This window comes from Pundamilia nyererei, unplaced genomic scaffold (assembly GCF_000239375.1).
Source record: "Pundamilia nyererei isolate P.nyererei 1_Seehausen unplaced genomic scaffold, PunNye1.0 scaffold00628, whole genome shotgun sequence".
Lineage (NCBI taxonomy): Eukaryota > Metazoa > Chordata > Actinopteri > Cichliformes > Cichlidae > Pundamilia > Pundamilia nyererei.
In genome coordinates this window covers 74,000-92,533 of record NW_005188029.1, presented here as the reverse complement: position 1 = coordinate 92,533, position 18,534 = coordinate 74,000, and the positions used below count along the sequence as shown (strand labels likewise).

Here is an 18,534-nt window from a genome sequence, read left to right as displayed (position 1 = left end):
TATTGTTTCTCCTAGAGTACTTCAGGCTCTGCTTGGATGGAAGCTGTCAGTCCTGATGGTTACACATACTACTACAACACAGAAACCGGAGGTGGAGTGTTTCTCTTTCTAAATGAATGGCTTCTTCTATTTCATGTCATCTGTGGGATTACATCCATTTTTTCCCTCACCCTTCAGAGTCCAGCTGGGAGAAGCCTGCTGACTTCCCCCCTGATGAGGTGCCTGGATCCAGCTCTGAATCCAACCAAGAAGGAGAGGGTCCAGAGGATCCCGTGACCCCTCAGCCAGAGCCTCTATCAGGAGAGGAGGAGAGTTCCAACGGGGCCCCATCATCTCAAGAGGCTGAAGCCCCTGAGAAAACCAGCCAGCAGCCCAAAGTGCCAAAGATCAGCTTCAGGGTGAGTTGTTCAAAGAGAAGGCGAGAGTCTGTATAGACGAACTTCACCTTCTTCTTGTTACAGTTCAGGTTTCCTGATTTTTGTTTGCAGAAAAGGAAAGCAGAGACGGAGCCATCAGAAAAAGAGGATGAAGATAAAGTGAGTGACGACACTCCTAAAGATGACAATAAAGAGGCGACAAAAGTTGAGGAGGTCCAAAACACAACAGCTGAACCGGAGAAAACAGAAGAACAGGCGACACAAAGGGAAACGAAAGCCAAGAGGCCAAAAGCTGCCAATCCATACGGAGTCTGGGAGCAGATCCTGCAAGAAGAGGATCCGTAGTAAGTGCAACATCTTTGAGTCGTTACACAGCGAGATCCTACATGTGTGCCGGCAGCTACTAAAGAGCTTTTTCTTTGTCTCTTTTATTCTCATTTCAGTGAAAATGTGGATTTGCAGCTGCCTGAAGTGGAGGGAAGCACTGCCAGCGCTCCAGCAGAGCTGCCCCCGGAGCCCAAGCCGAAGTTCAAAGAACGCATCATCACTTCCCTCGGAGAAGAAGGCGGTCCGGCATCGTTCCGAAGGAACAAGACACAAAATGGCAAATCGAGGAGCCTCCGACAGAGAGACAAAGATGACTGACCCCCCCAACAAAGCCACAAAAACAATAACGTCTAAGTCAGGATGCCGCAGAATGAGACTTTTACACTCAGAGAACTTCTACTAAAACCATTTTGACATTTTATTGCATCTATTGGATCTTTGATGTGCAGCAGTTTCAGGAGAAATTGGCTCGAGAAGTTACAAATTCTTTAAAGTGTGTTTTTCTAAGTTTTAACTGCTGGGTACAGTTTTTGTGTACAATAGCTGGTGATTTAGATAGGTTGGTATGATGTTGGGCGTCCCGTTTATTAATGTGAAGAATTTTCTCAGCAAATCAAAGAAACATTTTCTACTTCAATATCTTTTTTTTTTGTTTAAGTAAGTAAGGCATCCGACTGGAAACATCAGTCTAATATTTGTCAGCTGAAGTGAATAATTGCTATACTTTTATAAAGCAGTATGGATTGTAGTTATTAACATGAGAAATATGTGATGTCAATAAATAATGACCTTCCAGTTAGTGGGGGAAAAACAACTTTAGAAAAAGGCTTGGCTTTTTTATTCACGCCAGAAAACATTTACTCAAAATAGGAGCTCAAGTGGTTGTTGGTCATGGCACACATGCTGGGTGTGACATGCTTTTATGGGTCAGAGTGTGTGTATAAAGCTGATATGTGGCTTTGCCGCACCCTGATTGGCAAAGAACCATGAAAGACGCAAACAATAAACAACACTTTGACTTTCAGTTTATAAATCTATATTAGGATCTCAAAGCTCACACACATTCTTCACTTGAGGTTAGTATCTCTATGAAAGAGATAATGAGATAAAGTACTTTGTTGAAACCCAGTGGAGAAGGGTAAGAGAGGAGAAAAAACATTTCTTTTTTTTTCTTTTTTTTTTTGGCCTGTCCCGTTTGGCTCTTTTGCCATCAGAATTGTTGTCTAAAGGCGAAGAAAGATGCCCAACGGATTTACTTTACCAAACTGACCATCCCAGCCTTGCCGTAATGGTCCATTTGATTCACCTTTTATTGTTTATTTTATTTTCACTTACTGAATACGGGACAGACTTGACTGGGGGAAAGAAGGGGAGAAAGAAAGAGGGAAAGAGAAACAGCTGAGAAGAGGGACGGGGGAGAAGGGCAAAAGACAAAAACCAACAGAACGGGCAGAGAAAAAAAATGCATATATCAATCACCTGGATCACCTGCTGAGAGCAAGCAGAAGAGAACAAGAGTAATAGAATAAACAACATCACAATGACATATGGGAATATGACAGTAAATACTAAATGTTAAACATTATTGTGCAGCACATAAGATCAACAGAACACAGTGTGCTTTGAGGTAGGAGCCAAAAAGGGTGTAGTTTGTGGGTGTGATCACCCGTGTGTACACCTGTGAGCATGGACGCGCTTGTTTTTTGTTTTTTAAAAGGTTCCTTCATGTAATGATCTGCTAGAGGGTGTGGGGGAAGACCAACAGAGGGGCAGCTGCGCCACTGTTCCAGTAAGAGCTGAGGAGAGTCCCAGATGAGGGCTCACTCAGCAGCCGCGGAGCAGAAGCCGGGGGGAGTTGCAGTGACGCGCCCGTGAGCTACGCCGGCAGCCAGCTGCGCCTGAGTGACCGAGCCCCAGGCCGAGAGGCCGGGGGCACCCCACCTCCGAAGTGGCCCGAGCGAGCCCCAGGCTCCAGGCCCCGACAAGCGGCCGCCAAGGAGTGAGCCAGTGTGTACCTGGACGCCCATCCCCGGACACAAAGAACCACCAAGACTCCAAACCTCCCTCCACCCGCTCATTGTATAGTACAATGAGAAAAAACATTTCTGGCACAGTTCAAGACGACTTTATTTAAAATTGCAAAGTTGGGCATTGACCTTGGTGGAGGATGAACTTTCCGAGTGTCATCCTACTTCAGGAAAGGTCACCACAATACACCGAACTATATCAATACAGTCATTTTATTAGGTACCCTTTGCTAATACCAGTCAGACCCTTTTTTTTTTTTACCTAAAGAGCAATATCAGTTCTTTGCAAAGCTTCAACAAGGTGTTGGAAACATTCCTCAGAGATTTGTCAGCTGCACATACATGATGAGAATCTCCTGTTCCACCACATCCCAAAGGTGCTCTATTGGATTGAGATCTGATGACTGTGGGGGCTGTTTGAGTAGAGTGAACTCATTGTCATGTTCAAGAAACCAGTGTGAAATGATCTTAGTTTTTTGACATGGTGTGGGATCCTACTGGAAGCAGCTATCAGAAGATGGTACACTGTGGTCATGAAGGGATGGACATGGTCAGCAACAACACTCGGGTAGGCTGTGTTGTTTAAATGAGACTCAGTTGCTACTAAGGGGTCAATAAAATACACCCCACGCCATTACAACACCAACAACCTAACAGAAATTTGATGTTAATTACACAAAATTCTAACCGTAACATAAAAATGTTGCAGTAACTAAGTGCAAAACACTTTATACCAGAGGTGGGCAATTAATTTTCTGAAGGGGCCACATGAGAAATATTCATTATATCTTTTTATAGGCTTATTGATCAAGAAATCCCTCAAACAAGCAATAAGAAAAGATTAAAAAAATTATTGGACTGCCTCTGACCTCCCTAGATGATCTTTTTAGGACCTGCTGCCCCTTACGAACAAACAATATTCTGCAGGACAAAACACACCCGTCGTACAACCTTTTCTTCGTACTTCCATTCAGCAGGCGTTAGAAAGTCCTCAAAGTCCATACCACCAGGTTGCTCAACAGTTTTTTCTCAGGACCATCACAGAACTCAACAGACTCCACCTATCCTTCTTGGCAAGATCAACTTAATTTAATGTAAGTATTTAAGCTTTTGTGTAAATAGGTTTGTGTGTGAATGCTGGTACTGATCACACAAGAAAATTTCATTTTGCTGTAGTTTTTACAATACTCTGCAATGACAATAAAGGTGACTCTTAATTCTGAATCTACAGTGGGGCAAAAAAGTATTTAGTCAGCCACCGATTGTGCAAGTTCCCCCACCTAAAATGATGACAGAGGTCAGTAATTTGCACCAGAGGTACACTTCAACTGTGAGAGACAGAATGTGAAAAAAAAATCCATGAATCCACATGGTAGGATTTGTAAAGAATTTATTCGTAAATCAGGGTGGAAAATAAGTATTTGGTCACCTCAAACAAGGAAAGTCTCTGGCTCTCACAGACCTGTAACGTCTTCTGTAAGAAGCTTTTCTGTCCTCCACTCGTTACCTGTATGAATGGCACCTGTTTGAACTCATCATCTGTATAAAAGACACCTGTCCACAGCCTCAAACAGTCAGACTCCAAACTCTGCCATGGCCAAGACCAAAGAGCTTTCGAAGGACACCAGGAAAAGTATTGTAGACCTGCACCAGACTGGGAAGAGTGAATCTACAATAGGCAAGCAGCTTGGTGTGAAAAAATCAACTGTGGGAGCAATCATCAGAAAATGGAAGACATACAAGACCACTGATAATCTCCCTCGATCTGGGGCTCCACGCAAGATCTCATCCCGTGGGGTCAAAATGATCATGAGAACGGTGAGCAAAGATCCCAGAACCACACGGGGGGACCTGGTGAATGACCTGCAGAGAGCTGGGACCAAAGTAACAAAGGTCACCATCAGTAACACACTACAACGGCAGGGAATCAAATCCCGCAGTGCCAGACGTGTTCTGCTGCTGAAGCCAGTGCATGTCCAGGCCCATCTGAAGTTTGCCAGAGAGCACATGGATGATACAGCAGAGGATTGGGAGAATGTCATGTGGTCAGATGAAACCAAAGTAGAACTTTTTGGTATAAACTCAACTCGTCGTGTTTGGAGGAAGAAGAATACTGAGTTGCATCCCAAGAACACCATACCTACTGTGAAGCATGGGGGTGGAAACATCATGCTATGGGGCTGTTTTTCTGCCAAGGGGACAGGACGACTGATCCGTGTTAAGGACAGAATGAATGGGGCCATGTATCGTGAGATTTTGAGCCAAAACCTCCTTCCATCAGTGAGAACTTTGAAGATGAAACGAGGCTGGGTCTTCCAACATGACAATGATCCAAAACACACCGCCCGGGCAACAAAGGAGTGGCTCCGTAAGAAGCATTTGAAAGTCCTGGAGTGGCCTAGCCAGTCTCCAGACCTCAACCCCATAGAAAATCTGTGGCGGGAGTTGAAAGTCCGTGTTGCTCGGCGATAGCCCCAAAACATCACTGCTCTCGAGAAGATCTGCATGGAGGAATGGGCCAAAATACCAGCTACTGTGTGTGCAAACCTGGTAAAGACCTATAGTAAACGTTTGACCTCTGTTATTGCCAACAAAGGTTATGTTACAAAGTATTGAGTTGTATTTTTGTTATTGACCAAATACTTATTTTCCACCCTGATTTACGAATAAATTCTTTACAAATCCTACCATGTGGATTCATGGATTTTTTTTTCACATTCTGTCTCTCACAGTTGAAGTGTACCTCTGGTGCAAATTACTGACCTCTGTCATCATTTTAAGTGGGGGAACTTGCACAATCGGTGGCTGACTAAATACTTTTTTGCCCCACTGTATGTGCCCTCCACAACAGTTCCAGTTTCTCATGTGGCCCCTAGGGAAACTTAATTGCCCATTCCTGCTTTATACAGTGGTAATAACACAATAAAACCTATAAAATAGTTCAAATAATACAAAATAGATGGAAATTAACTGTCACTGCTGCGGATCTGTTTTACATACAAGCAATATTGTCAGGCTTAAGAGGAGATGCTAAAGGATTCAATTCTAGAAAAACAAGCAAAAGAAGTCAGAGTTCCCAAACCAGAAGATCTCAAGTGTCAAAGTCAGAACATCTCAGAGAAAAAGCCCAAAAACTGAGCAATGACATCATCCTCGGAAGTCTGTATACTGCAAAATACTGTGTTTGAGAAACAGTTCCATAAACCAAAGCAGAGTTAGAGTAGTTATAGTCTATACTCTTCCCCTTAAACTGTCTTCACTGGTTGTGTGGGATTCACTTTCATAATAGAGGTCCAAAACCTGTGGCTCACCTATTATATGCAGTACGAGATTGGACGAGCATGAGTAGGTTGATAGAGGGGATGAGGCTGGCACATGCCGTATGGGCAGTTTCTTTGCCTGCCATCAGAGGGCATCCGTCTGGTTCACAATCTCCACGATGTTCCCTCTTCTGAAGGTGATGCCGGCATTGGCACAGGGGAAGGCCGGGTCCTGCTGAGGTCATGGCCAGTCATGGCCCATACGTACAGCTAGCAAACAGAAACACACAAAACAAATTTTTAATAGTGTGAATATTTTTATGTGAACAGAGGCACTTACCTTTGACATGTACCCTTCAGCTACAATAAAACTAACATGTTTAATAAATGAATTAAAAAAAATTTAGTAATTGGTACTCATTGCTTTCAATCATGTCTCCCATGGTAAGCTGACATAACTTAAAAGTACAACAGAGTCACTTCTTCAGTTTAGCAAAACTAAATATTTATTGTTAAATTTTAAAAATTATTTTTAATTAAACAAAATTCAAAAGATCTGGACATTGAAAACGTAAAAATATGTCACTTTTTTTTTTAAATTAAGGCATCTGATTACCTCAATTGAATTGATTACTGCTAATAACAGTAAGTTTCTTCAGTTTAACAGTATTTTCTTGGCATCCACTAATAACACAGTGCAATGTCTATTTAAGAAATATGAAAGTAAATAATTTTCAAAAGAATATTAAATGCTAAAGACTAAGGATGGGAACTGATATGAATTTAGCGATACCAATTATCAATATCATTTAACGATTCGATTCCTCATTGATTCTCTAACTGGCTGGTTAGGGAATAAAATATAGTACAAATGGTTTTGGTTACAGTAACTTTTTAATTTCAAGTATACATCAACAATTTGTATTCGACTCAAACAAAATTAAAGCTGTCAAATGAACACTTTAACATAAAATCCAACTGCAATTATGAACTTTTGCAAATTAACAGTTTTTGAGCGAAAAATTTGCATGTTTTCTATTTCAGAAAGGATACAAGATCTCTCAGTTGGGGTGGAGAAGGCTTGGACACAGAGACACTTCTCAGCTAAAGTTGATAACATTGGTAATGAGTCCTTCTTCATCCACCACCAGACTGTGGCACTGTCCTTGATTGGAATGGGAAAAAGACTTCTATGCAGTTGGACTTCTTGATTCACTCTCTGCTGCAGAAGGATGGGCAGTCTCTGGCCACAGGTCAGACTTTTTTCACTAAACACAGCAAGCGTGGACATGTAATGCTTCAACATCAGCACCAGAAACTCCTCTGCATGTCCTCATTGCCAATTCTGCCAAGTCTGCAATATAAACAAAAAATAATAAACACATTTTAATGTTAATATGTTTAAGCAACCAATTTTTATATACCCCAAAGATTATATACTTCTCCTTCTTGATGGGCTTTCTTAGGCAGAGGTCTACAGCTGCAGTTTGGATGGCTGAAAACTGCTGACAGAATCTCTCCATCATCACAAACATGATGTTATCATTTTATATTGATCCTAATCTGTTGATTTACATTTTGGCTGACTTTTATTCAAGTATTTAAAAAGTATTCATACAAAGAAGTTACTGTTTCTCCTTGAGGATTACTCTTGCCATGTGGGATCTCTTCATCCATACAATCACAGAATGAATCCTTCCTGTCCAGTTGGAAACTGTATTGCAGCTGTACAGCTTTCGGCGTCCAAGATTTAGTGTGTGTGCAAAACGTGGCAGCTTGATAAATTTCACCTTTTTCACAGCTACATCCATGCATGCCACAACCTTCTCTTTTACTCCAAACTCCTCCAGGATTTCTCTGCCACAGATGTCCCCATCTGTGATTCATAGACTGCCTTATTTTGAGGACTTTTTCCTTATTCTGGCCTCATCTGACATAGTACCAACATTACAGTGAGGTAATGGTCTTGAGTAGAACTTGTCCATCCATCAGCTGTGATGACTGCCTTTGTGACATGTTTCAGATCTGAGATCAGATTGCGCTTTTCAACCTCATACCAAACAGGGACCAAATGATTTGTTAAACGGTCTCTACTTGGGGGATGGTATTTTGAATTGAGAGTGTTTGTCATCTCCCTATAGAGAATCTGTCTAGTAACTGCCCGGTGACACTGATTGAACACATGTGCCTAATAAAATGGCCAGTAAGTGTGATTCAGTGTGTTCATTATTTTTAAAAAGCAGCAGTTTTAAAACCCATATTAGCTAAAACTGTAATGATAGGCCTGTTAAAGGTGTTCAAGTTACTCCCTCCTTAATCTTTAGTGTTATTTAGAAAACTGCAAAGGCACAAAACACACAAGTTACATTTTATTACAAAAATAAAAACCTCTGTTACTTTTGGTTTGTCTTACATTGCATCATTTGCAATTAATTGCCCAAATAATAGAATAACATGTGTTCTGCAGGCACAGAGCAGTCAGATATGTCAGGAAGCACATCTCCCATAAGCTGCTCTCAGTCTGCAGACGGTCCAGACTCTGTTCGTTTCAAACTGCTGCTGTTCTCCGCCGCCTCGAGAAGAGCCTCCTTCTCTGTGTGTTCAAGTATATCAGAGATCAGATCATCGAGAGCCTCCCCACCTCTCATGAACTCCTAAAAACAGACATGAAAAAACACACAACATTGATTTTTACCCTTTAGCTGAAGTAGATAACACTGGCTTCAAACCTAACCTTGATGTCCCTCGTTGTATATCCGGTGCGGTGGTCTGTGACACGATCCTGACTGAAGTTGTAGGTACGAATTCTCTCTGACTGAGAGCGTGTGCCCACCTGTTTTTAGACACAGAGGAACAATGACAAAGTTGGAAAAGAGAACAAAAATCTGTGAATGTTACAGGTTATGTTTTCCTGCTTCACCCACCTGCTGCTTTCGTGCTGTATTCCTCTGTTCAGTCTCTTTACCCATCATGCCTTGGTAGAGCCTGGCTCTCAACATGCGCATGGCCGTTTCTCTGTTTTGCAGCTGAGATCGAGTCTGCTGACACTCTGCAGTTATTCCTGCAAAGAGGAAAAAACCTGCTGTATCTGCTTTATGTGTTAAGTGATGCATAAATGGATCATAAATGTATTAGGCAAACTTTAGATGACAACTTGGCACTCAACATTAAAATTTGATCCCTTTGGGTTCCAAAAACACTAACATGGCAACACACAAAACAATGAAGCTTCAAATCATGTGGCCATACAAGTAGGGCAGTCAGGTGATGTACACTATATTGCCAAAAGCATTCGCTTGTCTGCCTTCACATGTGTATGTTGGAACAGGAAGGGGCCATCCCAAACTCTTTCCATAAAGTTGGAAGTATGGAGTTATCCAAAATGTCTTGGTATGCTGAAGCATTAAGATTTCCTTTCACTGGATCTCAGGTCCTGAAAACCAAACCCACACCATAATCCCCCCTCCACCAAACTTTACACTTGGCACAATGCAAGTACTGGTCTCCAGGCAACCGCCAAAGCCAGACTCATCCATCGATTCGTCAATCCAGAGAACACGTTTCCGCTCTAGAGTCCAGTGATTTACACCACTGCACGTTTGTAGAAGCAGTCTGCATGGTGCTTGATTTTATACACCTGTGGTCATGGAAGTGATTGGAACACCTGAATTCAATGATTTGGATTGGTGAGGCAATATAGTGTACCTCACTCAGTTATCATTCTCTTTCAAAGGTGTCAAGGGACAACTGCCTCCTCGAAGTGACTGGTCTGTCTTAGACAGAGGTGGTGGAGGAGCTTCCATGATTGGTTACCACAGAGAGCACCTCCCATAGTGTGTGAGTGAGGTTTGAAAGAGCACATCACAGTGGCTACATATTTTATACAATCTTTGAGGAAGCAAAACGGCATGGTGGTACAGTTTACCTGTCGGAAGATGAACTACGCGCACTGCGCTGTCTGTTGTGTTAACACTTTGCCCCCCAGGACCACGAGATCTGAACGTGTCGATTCGAAGATCCTTTGGATCGATGTGGACTTCAAACTGCAAGCACCAAAGATAAAAACAGAGATGTACTGTTTAACTATTCCAGTAAACAAAGAGAAGTCATAAAAAGAAAAAAACGCAGTGTACCTCAACTGGCTGAGGCAGGATGATGACAGTCACGGTTCCTGTGTGGATTCGCTGCATCCTGGAGGAGAGCCCCACCTCAGGGATCCTTTGAACCCGGTGAGTTCCTCCTTCGTGCTTCAGGTGCCTGTACACGTTCTCTCCAGCTATTCTCGCTGCTGCATGGTGCAGACCACCTGAGAGACACCGTTCATGCAGCTGTAAATGTTTTGGTAGGAGGTTTATGTCCACTGATCACCACAAGTTTAAATTTCTACTCTAATCCACACATAGTCATTCAATCCCATGATGAGTGAGTTGGAACTAATAACAAAGACACTCGGGGGGGGGAATACAGCAGGAACTATTGATGAATGATACAGAAATACAAAAATTACCTTACCATACTCTGCAGGTGTGTAGTTCAACACCTCAAAGTCCCAGTTTTTGTAAAATGCAAAACCCTGGTACATGTCAAACATTTCTTTGGTGAACTGCTGACAAATGTCACCTGAAACCACACATGAGAAAGTATGACACTTATTTTCCATAATAACGCTTATTTGCAGTATTTTACTGTGAATTGTATTTTGAATTTATAAAAACAAATTCAGAGTTTTGCTTTCCTTCATACCTCCTGTTGTCCGCCCTGATACGACCTCCAGCAGAACATTACTCGAGTCAAGAGGATCAGTGGGGATAAGAGCTTTGATTAGCTGCGGTAAAGAGAAAACCTCATGAAGAAACAATGGTCCGTCACACACTTCTGCATTAATTAGCTGTGTCTTTTGGGTTCTTACGTCTCTTCTTAAAGCCAAAATCTTGCTGGAGATTTGTGCTTCCTCCTCTTTTAGCAGCTGGGTCAGATCTTCATCTTCATCTTTGGTGCCAGCTAAACCTGCCATGAGTAAGGAAAATAATTTTATTTATTGTATTTAAGAATGCAAAGTAAAACTGTGCTCACACAAAGCAGCAAATACATGTGGTATTTAAATAGTTAGAAGACCTCTGGAGATTGGACACCTGAGAAACACGTTTGATGGTTTTCTGTGGTTTGAGAGGTGTGTTTATAAAGCCATTACATGTATATATAGTAAGCTTAAAAAATCCTACTCACCTTTTAGAAGTGAACTGACCTCTTCGAGGTCTTTCTGAGCTTGTTCAATGCTCCTAAACACACTTGCCAGAGGCAGCAGCTCAGTGTGCTTCTTTGTGAGCCCCTTTCTGTCTGACTCACTGAGGTATGCATGCTGTAGCTTCTTGCTCAGGTCTCTGTGCTCCTCCATGAGCTGCTCGAGATACACCTGAACTGACTCGTTCTTGTACAGCTCCCCCAGATCACTGTGAAAGAAGCGTTTAAACATTACTCTGCCCCAGTGTGGCACGTCTGTCCTGTTAGCATGTTTCACACTGGCGTGTCCCACAAGTGTCCTCCATCCTCCTCTTCTTACTCCGCTGCTGTAAACTACACGGGTACACAAAGAGCACAGTCTGAGGCAACGCCTGACAAGCATTTGACTAAATTTAGGCGGTGACAAGTGAAGTAAAATAATGCTCGCTAGTTTTATTTTTGTGTTTACATGCGAGACTGCTGCTGGCTGTAAGAGAGACCGGATATAGTTTGACGTGGAGAAAAAGTGAACTGTGGGAATCGTAGTCGTATTGTATCAATGGTTAGGTTACATCCCGCTGCTCATTTTTCTAACTGTACTTTTATTGATTCCCTTGCAAATAAATTAATAAAAAGTAAACTAAATAAATACTTTCGTTTATATTGTAAATAAACATATTAACTTAACACCATATTAGCTTTGTTTATTTAATCTTTTTAAGTTAGTTGATTTCACATTTTTCTAGGGTTACTTGAAACCCAAGGATAAAAATGGCATGCTGTCATTGCTAACTATCAGACATAAACAGTATAGAAAATTATAAGCTAGCAAGTCAATATGCCAAACTTTGGGGTCAGTGAGGATGGTAAGATGTTTTGTTTGTTTTTGGCAATACAGGAAAGTAAATATATGTCTGCTTAATTGTTTAAGCAACTGTACATAACTTAAACTGTAACAAATAAATAAATCGAGCTGATGTTAGCTTTGTTAGTCTAGCATAAGCTACATAGCTAATTAATGTTAGCTCAGAGTAAGTAAAGAAGTTGGTGTTTGCTACCTTTAAAGGCCTAATATTTTATTGTTTTACGTGATCAGTGGCGTCCATTTTAAAGAAATAAATAACCCCTTGGCTTAAACTTTGCCAATGAAAATGAAAATTTGGCTAAATTGGCAGCCAGGTAGTTATTTTATAGACTTTCACAAAGTGATTCTCATGATTTCCAGGACCGCCTGGGTTTTCGTTAACCAAGGCAGTGGAGAATGTGAGTCAACATGGCTATACCCAGAAAGAGGCCCTGAAAGAGAAACAGAGGACACTCAGTACCCTGCAGGTTCATCTCTAACCCTATTCCCCTACAACACTGATTAACTAAATGCAAAACACATTGGGCAATTATTTTTCTGAAGGGGCCAAATGAGCAATTTTTTTATTTTAGCTTTTTTACAAGCTTTTTGACCTGCTCCTCCACAGTCCCGCTTTCTTATGTGGCCCTTCGGAAAAATTAATTGCCCATTCCTGCTTTGTACAATGGTAATAACATAGTATAACATATAAAGTGGCTATCATAATACAAAATGATGGCATATTAGCTAGATTTTTTTTTTTTTTACCATGGACACATCACTCAGCCTACTGAGCACAGTTCTGTGCACCCAAAGAGCCAGGAAAATCCGTTGTCTTGTCCCAGAACTATACTATATGTATAATGATGCAAATATAACCGTCAGAGTAACTAAGTCATAAAATGTTACATAAAGAGACCTAATTAACCAAAATGTGCCTCAAATCCACCACAAAGAGGTGTCAAATGATCAAAAAGAGTCACAAAATATAATTAAAAAACACAATGAGAGAAAATTGTCTAGAAAGTGAAGTAAACATTTATTTGCATAGTTTGTGGCTTTCTTTATGACTTAATTGGACTTTTTGGTTTGCCTTATTTTCCAGGCAACTCTGTCAGAGCTTGAGAGGAAAAACGAGGGCATAGACAAGGACCTGAGATCAAAAGTGAGAGAAATCCTAGTGCTGGAAAGTGAGATGGAGCAGCTGGAGCAGCAGACCAAACTCCTTCATGATCGCTGTGTATCCATCAGCAAGGAAAACACAGAACTCCAGATTCTGATAGGTGAGGAGGAGGAGATTGCACTAGTGGCGCTTGCAGGGTTCAACGCTTACCGAAGTAAGATGGAAGGCCACAGGGCAGCTGTTTTGCATGCAGTGAGCCAGACAAAGGCCCATAACGAGCTGAAGGAGAAGAAAGAACTAGTACAGATGCTGAGAAAGCAAAACGAGGAGCTGAAGGAAGATTTGAACAATCCAAATGGAAACACAGTGCAGATGGCAAAGGTGGTCTCTTCATTTTAATCATAGGGATCTTTTTCAGAGATCTTCAGTATCCATAACTATTATATGCTCATGTGTGCAGAGAGAGATTAAAGCTCTGAAAGAGGAGGTCTCCCTGAAGATGAAGACCATATCTGAGAAGAGACACCGGCTCCAAAAAGAGTCTGAGATTCATGGCCAAATAAAGAAAGACATAGAGGTGTGCAGACTTACCCAACAGAAACCAGGGACATCTTATGAGGCTGACATTTGTTCATAAAACCGCTAAATCACCTAGATAGAATTTGTATCAAGACATGAGTTATGTTTCAGTCTGAAAGAAAGCATCAACAACATCACTTTTCCCCCTTCCTCAGATCCAGAACAGGCGCTATGAAGCCATCATGAAGCGCCTACGCTGCCAGCTGAGCAGGGCACAAGCCAACCACAGGTAGAAATACTATAAACATGTGACAGTAGACATGCTACAAATAGCTCTAAATGCCAGAACAGAGATGATTGATGTCCTGCTTCTAAATACTAAAGGCTACTAAGTTGTGCCTACTTTCCCTTAGGCAAATGTCTGATGATATCTACCACATGAGGAGACAGCTAGCCGAGCTCAGGAGTCAGCAACAGTCATCACAACCATAAGCAGTCAGTGGTCATCGAACTGTAGTGTTAGATTAATGTGGGTTAATTGTTCTGTTATTGAGATAAATGTACACCAGTTGTTATTATGAGTGTGTTAGTTTAACAAGGAAGGAGCATTCTTGTTACTGAAGTTAAACAACAGGGGGCAGCCGTGACCACTGAATGCCTGACTTTATCTGTTTGGCTTTCTTGCTTTATGCCAGATATTTATACAAGAGTTATTGCTGAATGTGTTCCTTGACATGTGCAAGTTTTCTTTTCTTGTTTTTTCCCTTTTCTCAGATGAAAAGCATAAATATGGAAATGAAAGGACCGTGTCTTGTGGCTCAGCATCAGCAGGGGCGTGGGATGGGATTTTAGGTCAGGTGGTGTTAGTGAATCAGTTCATCCACAACAGTAACCCGAGCAAAACACAAGCCAAATGTCCACTGTAACTGTCAGTGTGGCAGTGCTGCTTTGGTACACCCTGTCCCAGCTTCTGCCTGACTGGGGCACTTGACGGTTCTGAGGCGACAGTCCCACTGTCGGGTTAACAAGGGCGTGACTGTGCTACTTCAACCATAACGCGAAAGTAATTAAACAATGAAGCTGCCTTTTCAGAAGATGAAATCACATCAGACTGAATTGAATCAGCCTCTGAGAAACCCCAGAACTTTATAACTCTACACTTTTCACATCTGAGTTGTGTCTTTGTGGGTCTTTTGCATTATTTGAACAGCTGTTCAACAAAGCTCAGAGATGTTGCTGAGAGGTGGATTTTTATGAGCTAAAGACTAGATTACAGCAAATTTGATTAAGACCCAAAGCTTAAATAGAAGATTCTGTTCAGAGTTTAAAAAAAAAAAACCCCACAAAGTTTTAGCCACAAAGATGTTTGCAACATTTAAGAACAATAATTTCATGAAATATTTGTGCAGCGGTTGTAGGTATGTGTTGTCTCACCTACAGCGTTAACTTGTAATAAGTAAGTGTGCAGGAAGTCTGGTTCAGTGTGCGTGAAGTCAAGGACATTGTTTGTACACTTCTAATGAGCTTGAAAGTCAATATTTGCTTTGACCACCTTAATTCTTCAGCACAGCCTGAACAGCTTTCTTGTCATGTCTTTAAGTAGTCTTCAGGAATATTTCTCCAGGCTTCTTGAAGGACATTCAAAGCTCTTCTTTGGATGTTTTGTTCTGTTCTCTGTCAACATGATCCCACACTGCTTCAATAATGTTGAGGTCCGGGCTCTGGGGAGGCCAATCGATGACTGATAGTGTGTTTTTCTATCCAGGTAGGCTTTTACTACATTAGCAGTGTGTTTGGTGTCATTGTCAATCTGAAAAATGATGCGGTTACCAATCAGATCAGTTTTCCAAATGGTACTGCATGGTGGATCAAAATCTGATGGCACTTTTCTGTATTCATAATTCATCAATTTTGACAAAATTGCCAAACATGACAGAGCCTCCACTGTCTTTTACACATTACTGCAGACACTCACTGTGGTACCACTCTCCTGACATCCTCTGTACATAATGATGATGATTTGAGCCAAAAATTTAAACTTGTATTTACTCCATAAGACCTGTTGCTACTGATGATGGATCAGCTGAAGGCCCAGATGACGTCTCTCAGGTCCCGTGTCATTCAAAATTGGTTCTTTGCTAAGTTGTATTATTTGGACACTCAGCATTGGCTCATCCTTTAAGTTAGATTTATACTTGAATCATTTCTCCAGTCAGTTTTATGGCTTACCAAAAAATATATATTCCTCTGAAAATAGACTGGACTAAAAGCAAAATATGAGGGTAAATCAAGACTTTTACAGAGTATTGTATATTCTGAAGAGGACAGCCCTCTGCTTTTTTCTGTTTGTGTTCTGTCAGCCTCAGCCTATTCAAACCTCTTAGAAAGTATAGTCCATTTTATTTAGAAGCCTTCTGCAGTAAATTTATATCCCTTGTTCCCGTCATACAGTACAAGCACATGCCTGAATAGATAAAATACACAAAACATTTCTTTTTTTTTTTGTTTTCATTCCATAAATTTTATTACTTAAAAATAAACTTTATTCCCATGATGTCATCCTAAATAATTGTCCTGTGTATCATGGTGGGATTAGTGTTCAAATTAAACTCTGTTTCCACTGTTTGTTTCGACCGCAATGCATGCTTTACATTCTTGTTACATAAGAAGGGTTTTCCACCATGAAGAGCGGTGCATTACTTGGTCAGAAGCTCTTAAAATAAATGCCATATGCTCCCACTCCAGGCTAATTAAGCCTGGATAATTAAGGAATGAAATTAACACCAGCCTTCTACCGCATGCTGTTTTTATTTATTTATTTACCTATTTTGGCTTTGACACATTTTTCTCTCCAATTTGGCACCATCCATTATATCAAATATATTATTGGCTGATGAATGTAAGAGGAGTGTAGGCAGCCAGTGGAGACTTAAAAATGGAACAACAGAAGTCAGCTTTTCTGTTTTCTCCCCCTTTTAAACACACAAAACGTCACTCCTCACAGCTCTTTATTGCCTTTAAAGGACATTTTAGCATTAATAACAATACTCCACCATCCTTGTCCTGTAAAAATGATCTTGAAATGACAGTAGAAAAACAGATCCATGAATCTGTTGGTCGCTGACCTTTAACAAAATTATTGTCTCTTGTTTAAATCATTAAAAGCTGTCTATCTCCTTCCAAGAAGCATCCCTTTGACCTTAGATTCAGCTTGTGTTGGCCTTTTGATGGATGAGCATGCCAATAAAACACACTTGGCAACCCCTTACATCGACTGAGGATCTCTGCAATACAACTGAGCTTATTTGTTTCTCTCTTCTCGTTCATCTTCTGTGGATGCAGTGTGCTGTTGTGTGCTGATACTGCTTACAGAAACTGGTACACATTAAGCAATAACTATCTAGTGAATACAATAACAAAGATTTAAAGATCCTGTTCGGCTATTATAAAATAATTTTGGTTCAAAGTGGAATTTAGTACAATAGAAGTACTTTAACAAGCATCAACAAAATATATTTAAGACTGAAAATTATCACTGACTATCCAGTTAATATTTTGGGGTTTGTGCATTTTGCCCATGAAAAATGATGAGTTCAGATGGTCTTACTTATTATGTTGAGTTCCCAGCTCACACAAACGTAAAAGACACAGAAAATAGTACAGTGGTATTGTATTGCACAGAAAAGGGTTAAGCATGTGCCAAGTTAAAAAAAAAAAACAGCAACACCACAGCTATATAAAATATATAAAATATAGATGTAGCCGACCTGACGTCCACAATAAATTTGCAAAGTTCTGTTTTTAAAGCTTCATCCTTAGTGTTTTAGCTTTTACCTTTTGCGTTTAAAAAGTGAAGCACCTTAAACTTGCATTCATTTTAATGGCCAGAAGGGGGCAACTCCTCTGGTTGAAAAATGTTTCATAGAAGTCTATAAGATGTTGGCTCTTGACTCTTTTGCTCTGTGTCCAACGTAAACACTTTCCTGATGATTGCTTTTTTCATTTTGCTACTTTCAGGTGATGCAGAATAAAGCATGCTGTTCATTTGTAGATTGTGGTCAGTTAATGGAGTTCACTTCTCATCAAATTATGCTCCATATTAAAATTTATACTGTTCGCAGGAGACAAAATCATTTACATTTATAGAAAACAACATCACACTACCTTTCCATTAATGACCATTTTAGACAATCATTGCTAATATTAGACTATATTAGACTTAATTAATGAGGTTTCACAGGCATGTGATATGTTGAGTAGTTACTGGAGGTTGATGACACTTACAAGGTAAATGATTGCTAAAGTCCTAAAGACCAGACCATTGAGTGACACACCTGGCAACCCCTAGCATATTTCTGCAGTCCTAGTTTGATTGAAAGTGACGGACTTGTTTACAAACACTCTCCAACTACTCTTTGAGATGTAGTGAAACTGTGAAATGGAAAAGGTTCAAGGTTGAAAGTAGAAGTTGCACATCTTGAAACATGTGACAGACCTTTTACTTTAAAGGAGAACCTTCTCCATTTCCAGTTTGCTAGCTTGTTTTCAAGTTTGAAGGCAGCCATGGCAATCTGCAAGCAAGCACTGGGAGGTTTTTGGTGCAACAATTCTTTTGTACCTATCCAGAAAACTTTCAGGAACCACTGACAGCCCTTCTCACACTTCCCCGTCTGGGATTCTGATGGACGAGTCTGGGTTTGGTGGTTGCCAGGAGAACAGGACTTGCCTGACTGCACTGTGCTAACTCTAAAGTTTAGTGGAGGGGGGATTATGGTTTAGGGTTCTTTGTCAGGAGTTGGGCTCAGCCCCGTAGTTACAGTGAAAGGAACTCTTAATG

The 18,534-nt window shown here is 40.8% G+C and overlaps 3 protein-coding genes across 4 annotated transcripts in view; 2 read left to right on the top strand and 1 right to left on the bottom strand.

Annotated features, from left to right (window-relative positions):
* wbp4 (WW domain binding protein 4) overlaps window positions 1-1,536 on the top strand; it is a 3,907-nt gene extending 2,371 nt beyond the window's left edge. The window contains exons 7-10 of the mRNA XM_005754692.2: window positions 16-91; window positions 178-398; window positions 489-721; window positions 821-1,536. Coding sequence (XP_005754749.1) covers window positions 16-91; window positions 178-398; window positions 489-721; window positions 821-1,022 — 732 coding nt within the window. The 3' untranslated portion in view covers window positions 1,023-1,536. The remainder of the gene's footprint in view (window positions 1-15; window positions 92-177; window positions 399-488; window positions 722-820) is intronic.
* A 6,806-nt stretch (window positions 1,537-8,342) lies between these two features.
* Window positions 8,343-11,864, bottom strand: mtrf1 (mitochondrial translational release factor 1). Of its 2 annotated transcripts, XM_005754691.2 has the most exons (10): window positions 11,681-11,753; window positions 11,218-11,565; window positions 10,901-10,998; window positions 10,735-10,816; window positions 10,504-10,611; window positions 10,125-10,297; window positions 9,917-10,034; window positions 8,916-9,052; window positions 8,726-8,824; window positions 8,343-8,645 (listed from the first exon to the last, which is right to left on the bottom strand). In XM_005754691.2, exons 2-10 carry the CDS (start codon window positions 11,462-11,464, stop codon window positions 8,508-8,510), a joined length of 1,200 nt encoding a protein of 399 aa, XP_005754748.1. In that variant the 5' UTR covers window positions 11,465-11,565; window positions 11,681-11,753; the 3' UTR covers window positions 8,343-8,507. The 2 variants fall into 2 exon arrangements, with proteins under 2 accessions (XP_005754748.1, XP_013763393.1); XM_013907939.1 differs by having other exon boundaries at window positions 11,218-11,864.
* A 68-nt stretch (window positions 11,865-11,932) lies between these two features.
* ccdc122 (coiled-coil domain containing 122) lies at window positions 11,933-14,865 on the top strand. Its single transcript, XM_005754697.2, has 6 exons — window positions 11,933-12,077; window positions 12,437-12,543; window positions 13,161-13,559; window positions 13,639-13,755; window positions 13,913-13,986; window positions 14,111-14,865. Exons 1-6 carry the CDS (start codon window positions 12,050-12,052, stop codon window positions 14,187-14,189), a joined length of 804 nt encoding a protein of 267 aa, XP_005754754.1. The 5' UTR covers window positions 11,933-12,049; the 3' UTR covers window positions 14,190-14,865.
* Window positions 14,866-18,534: the final 3,669 nt, after the last annotated feature.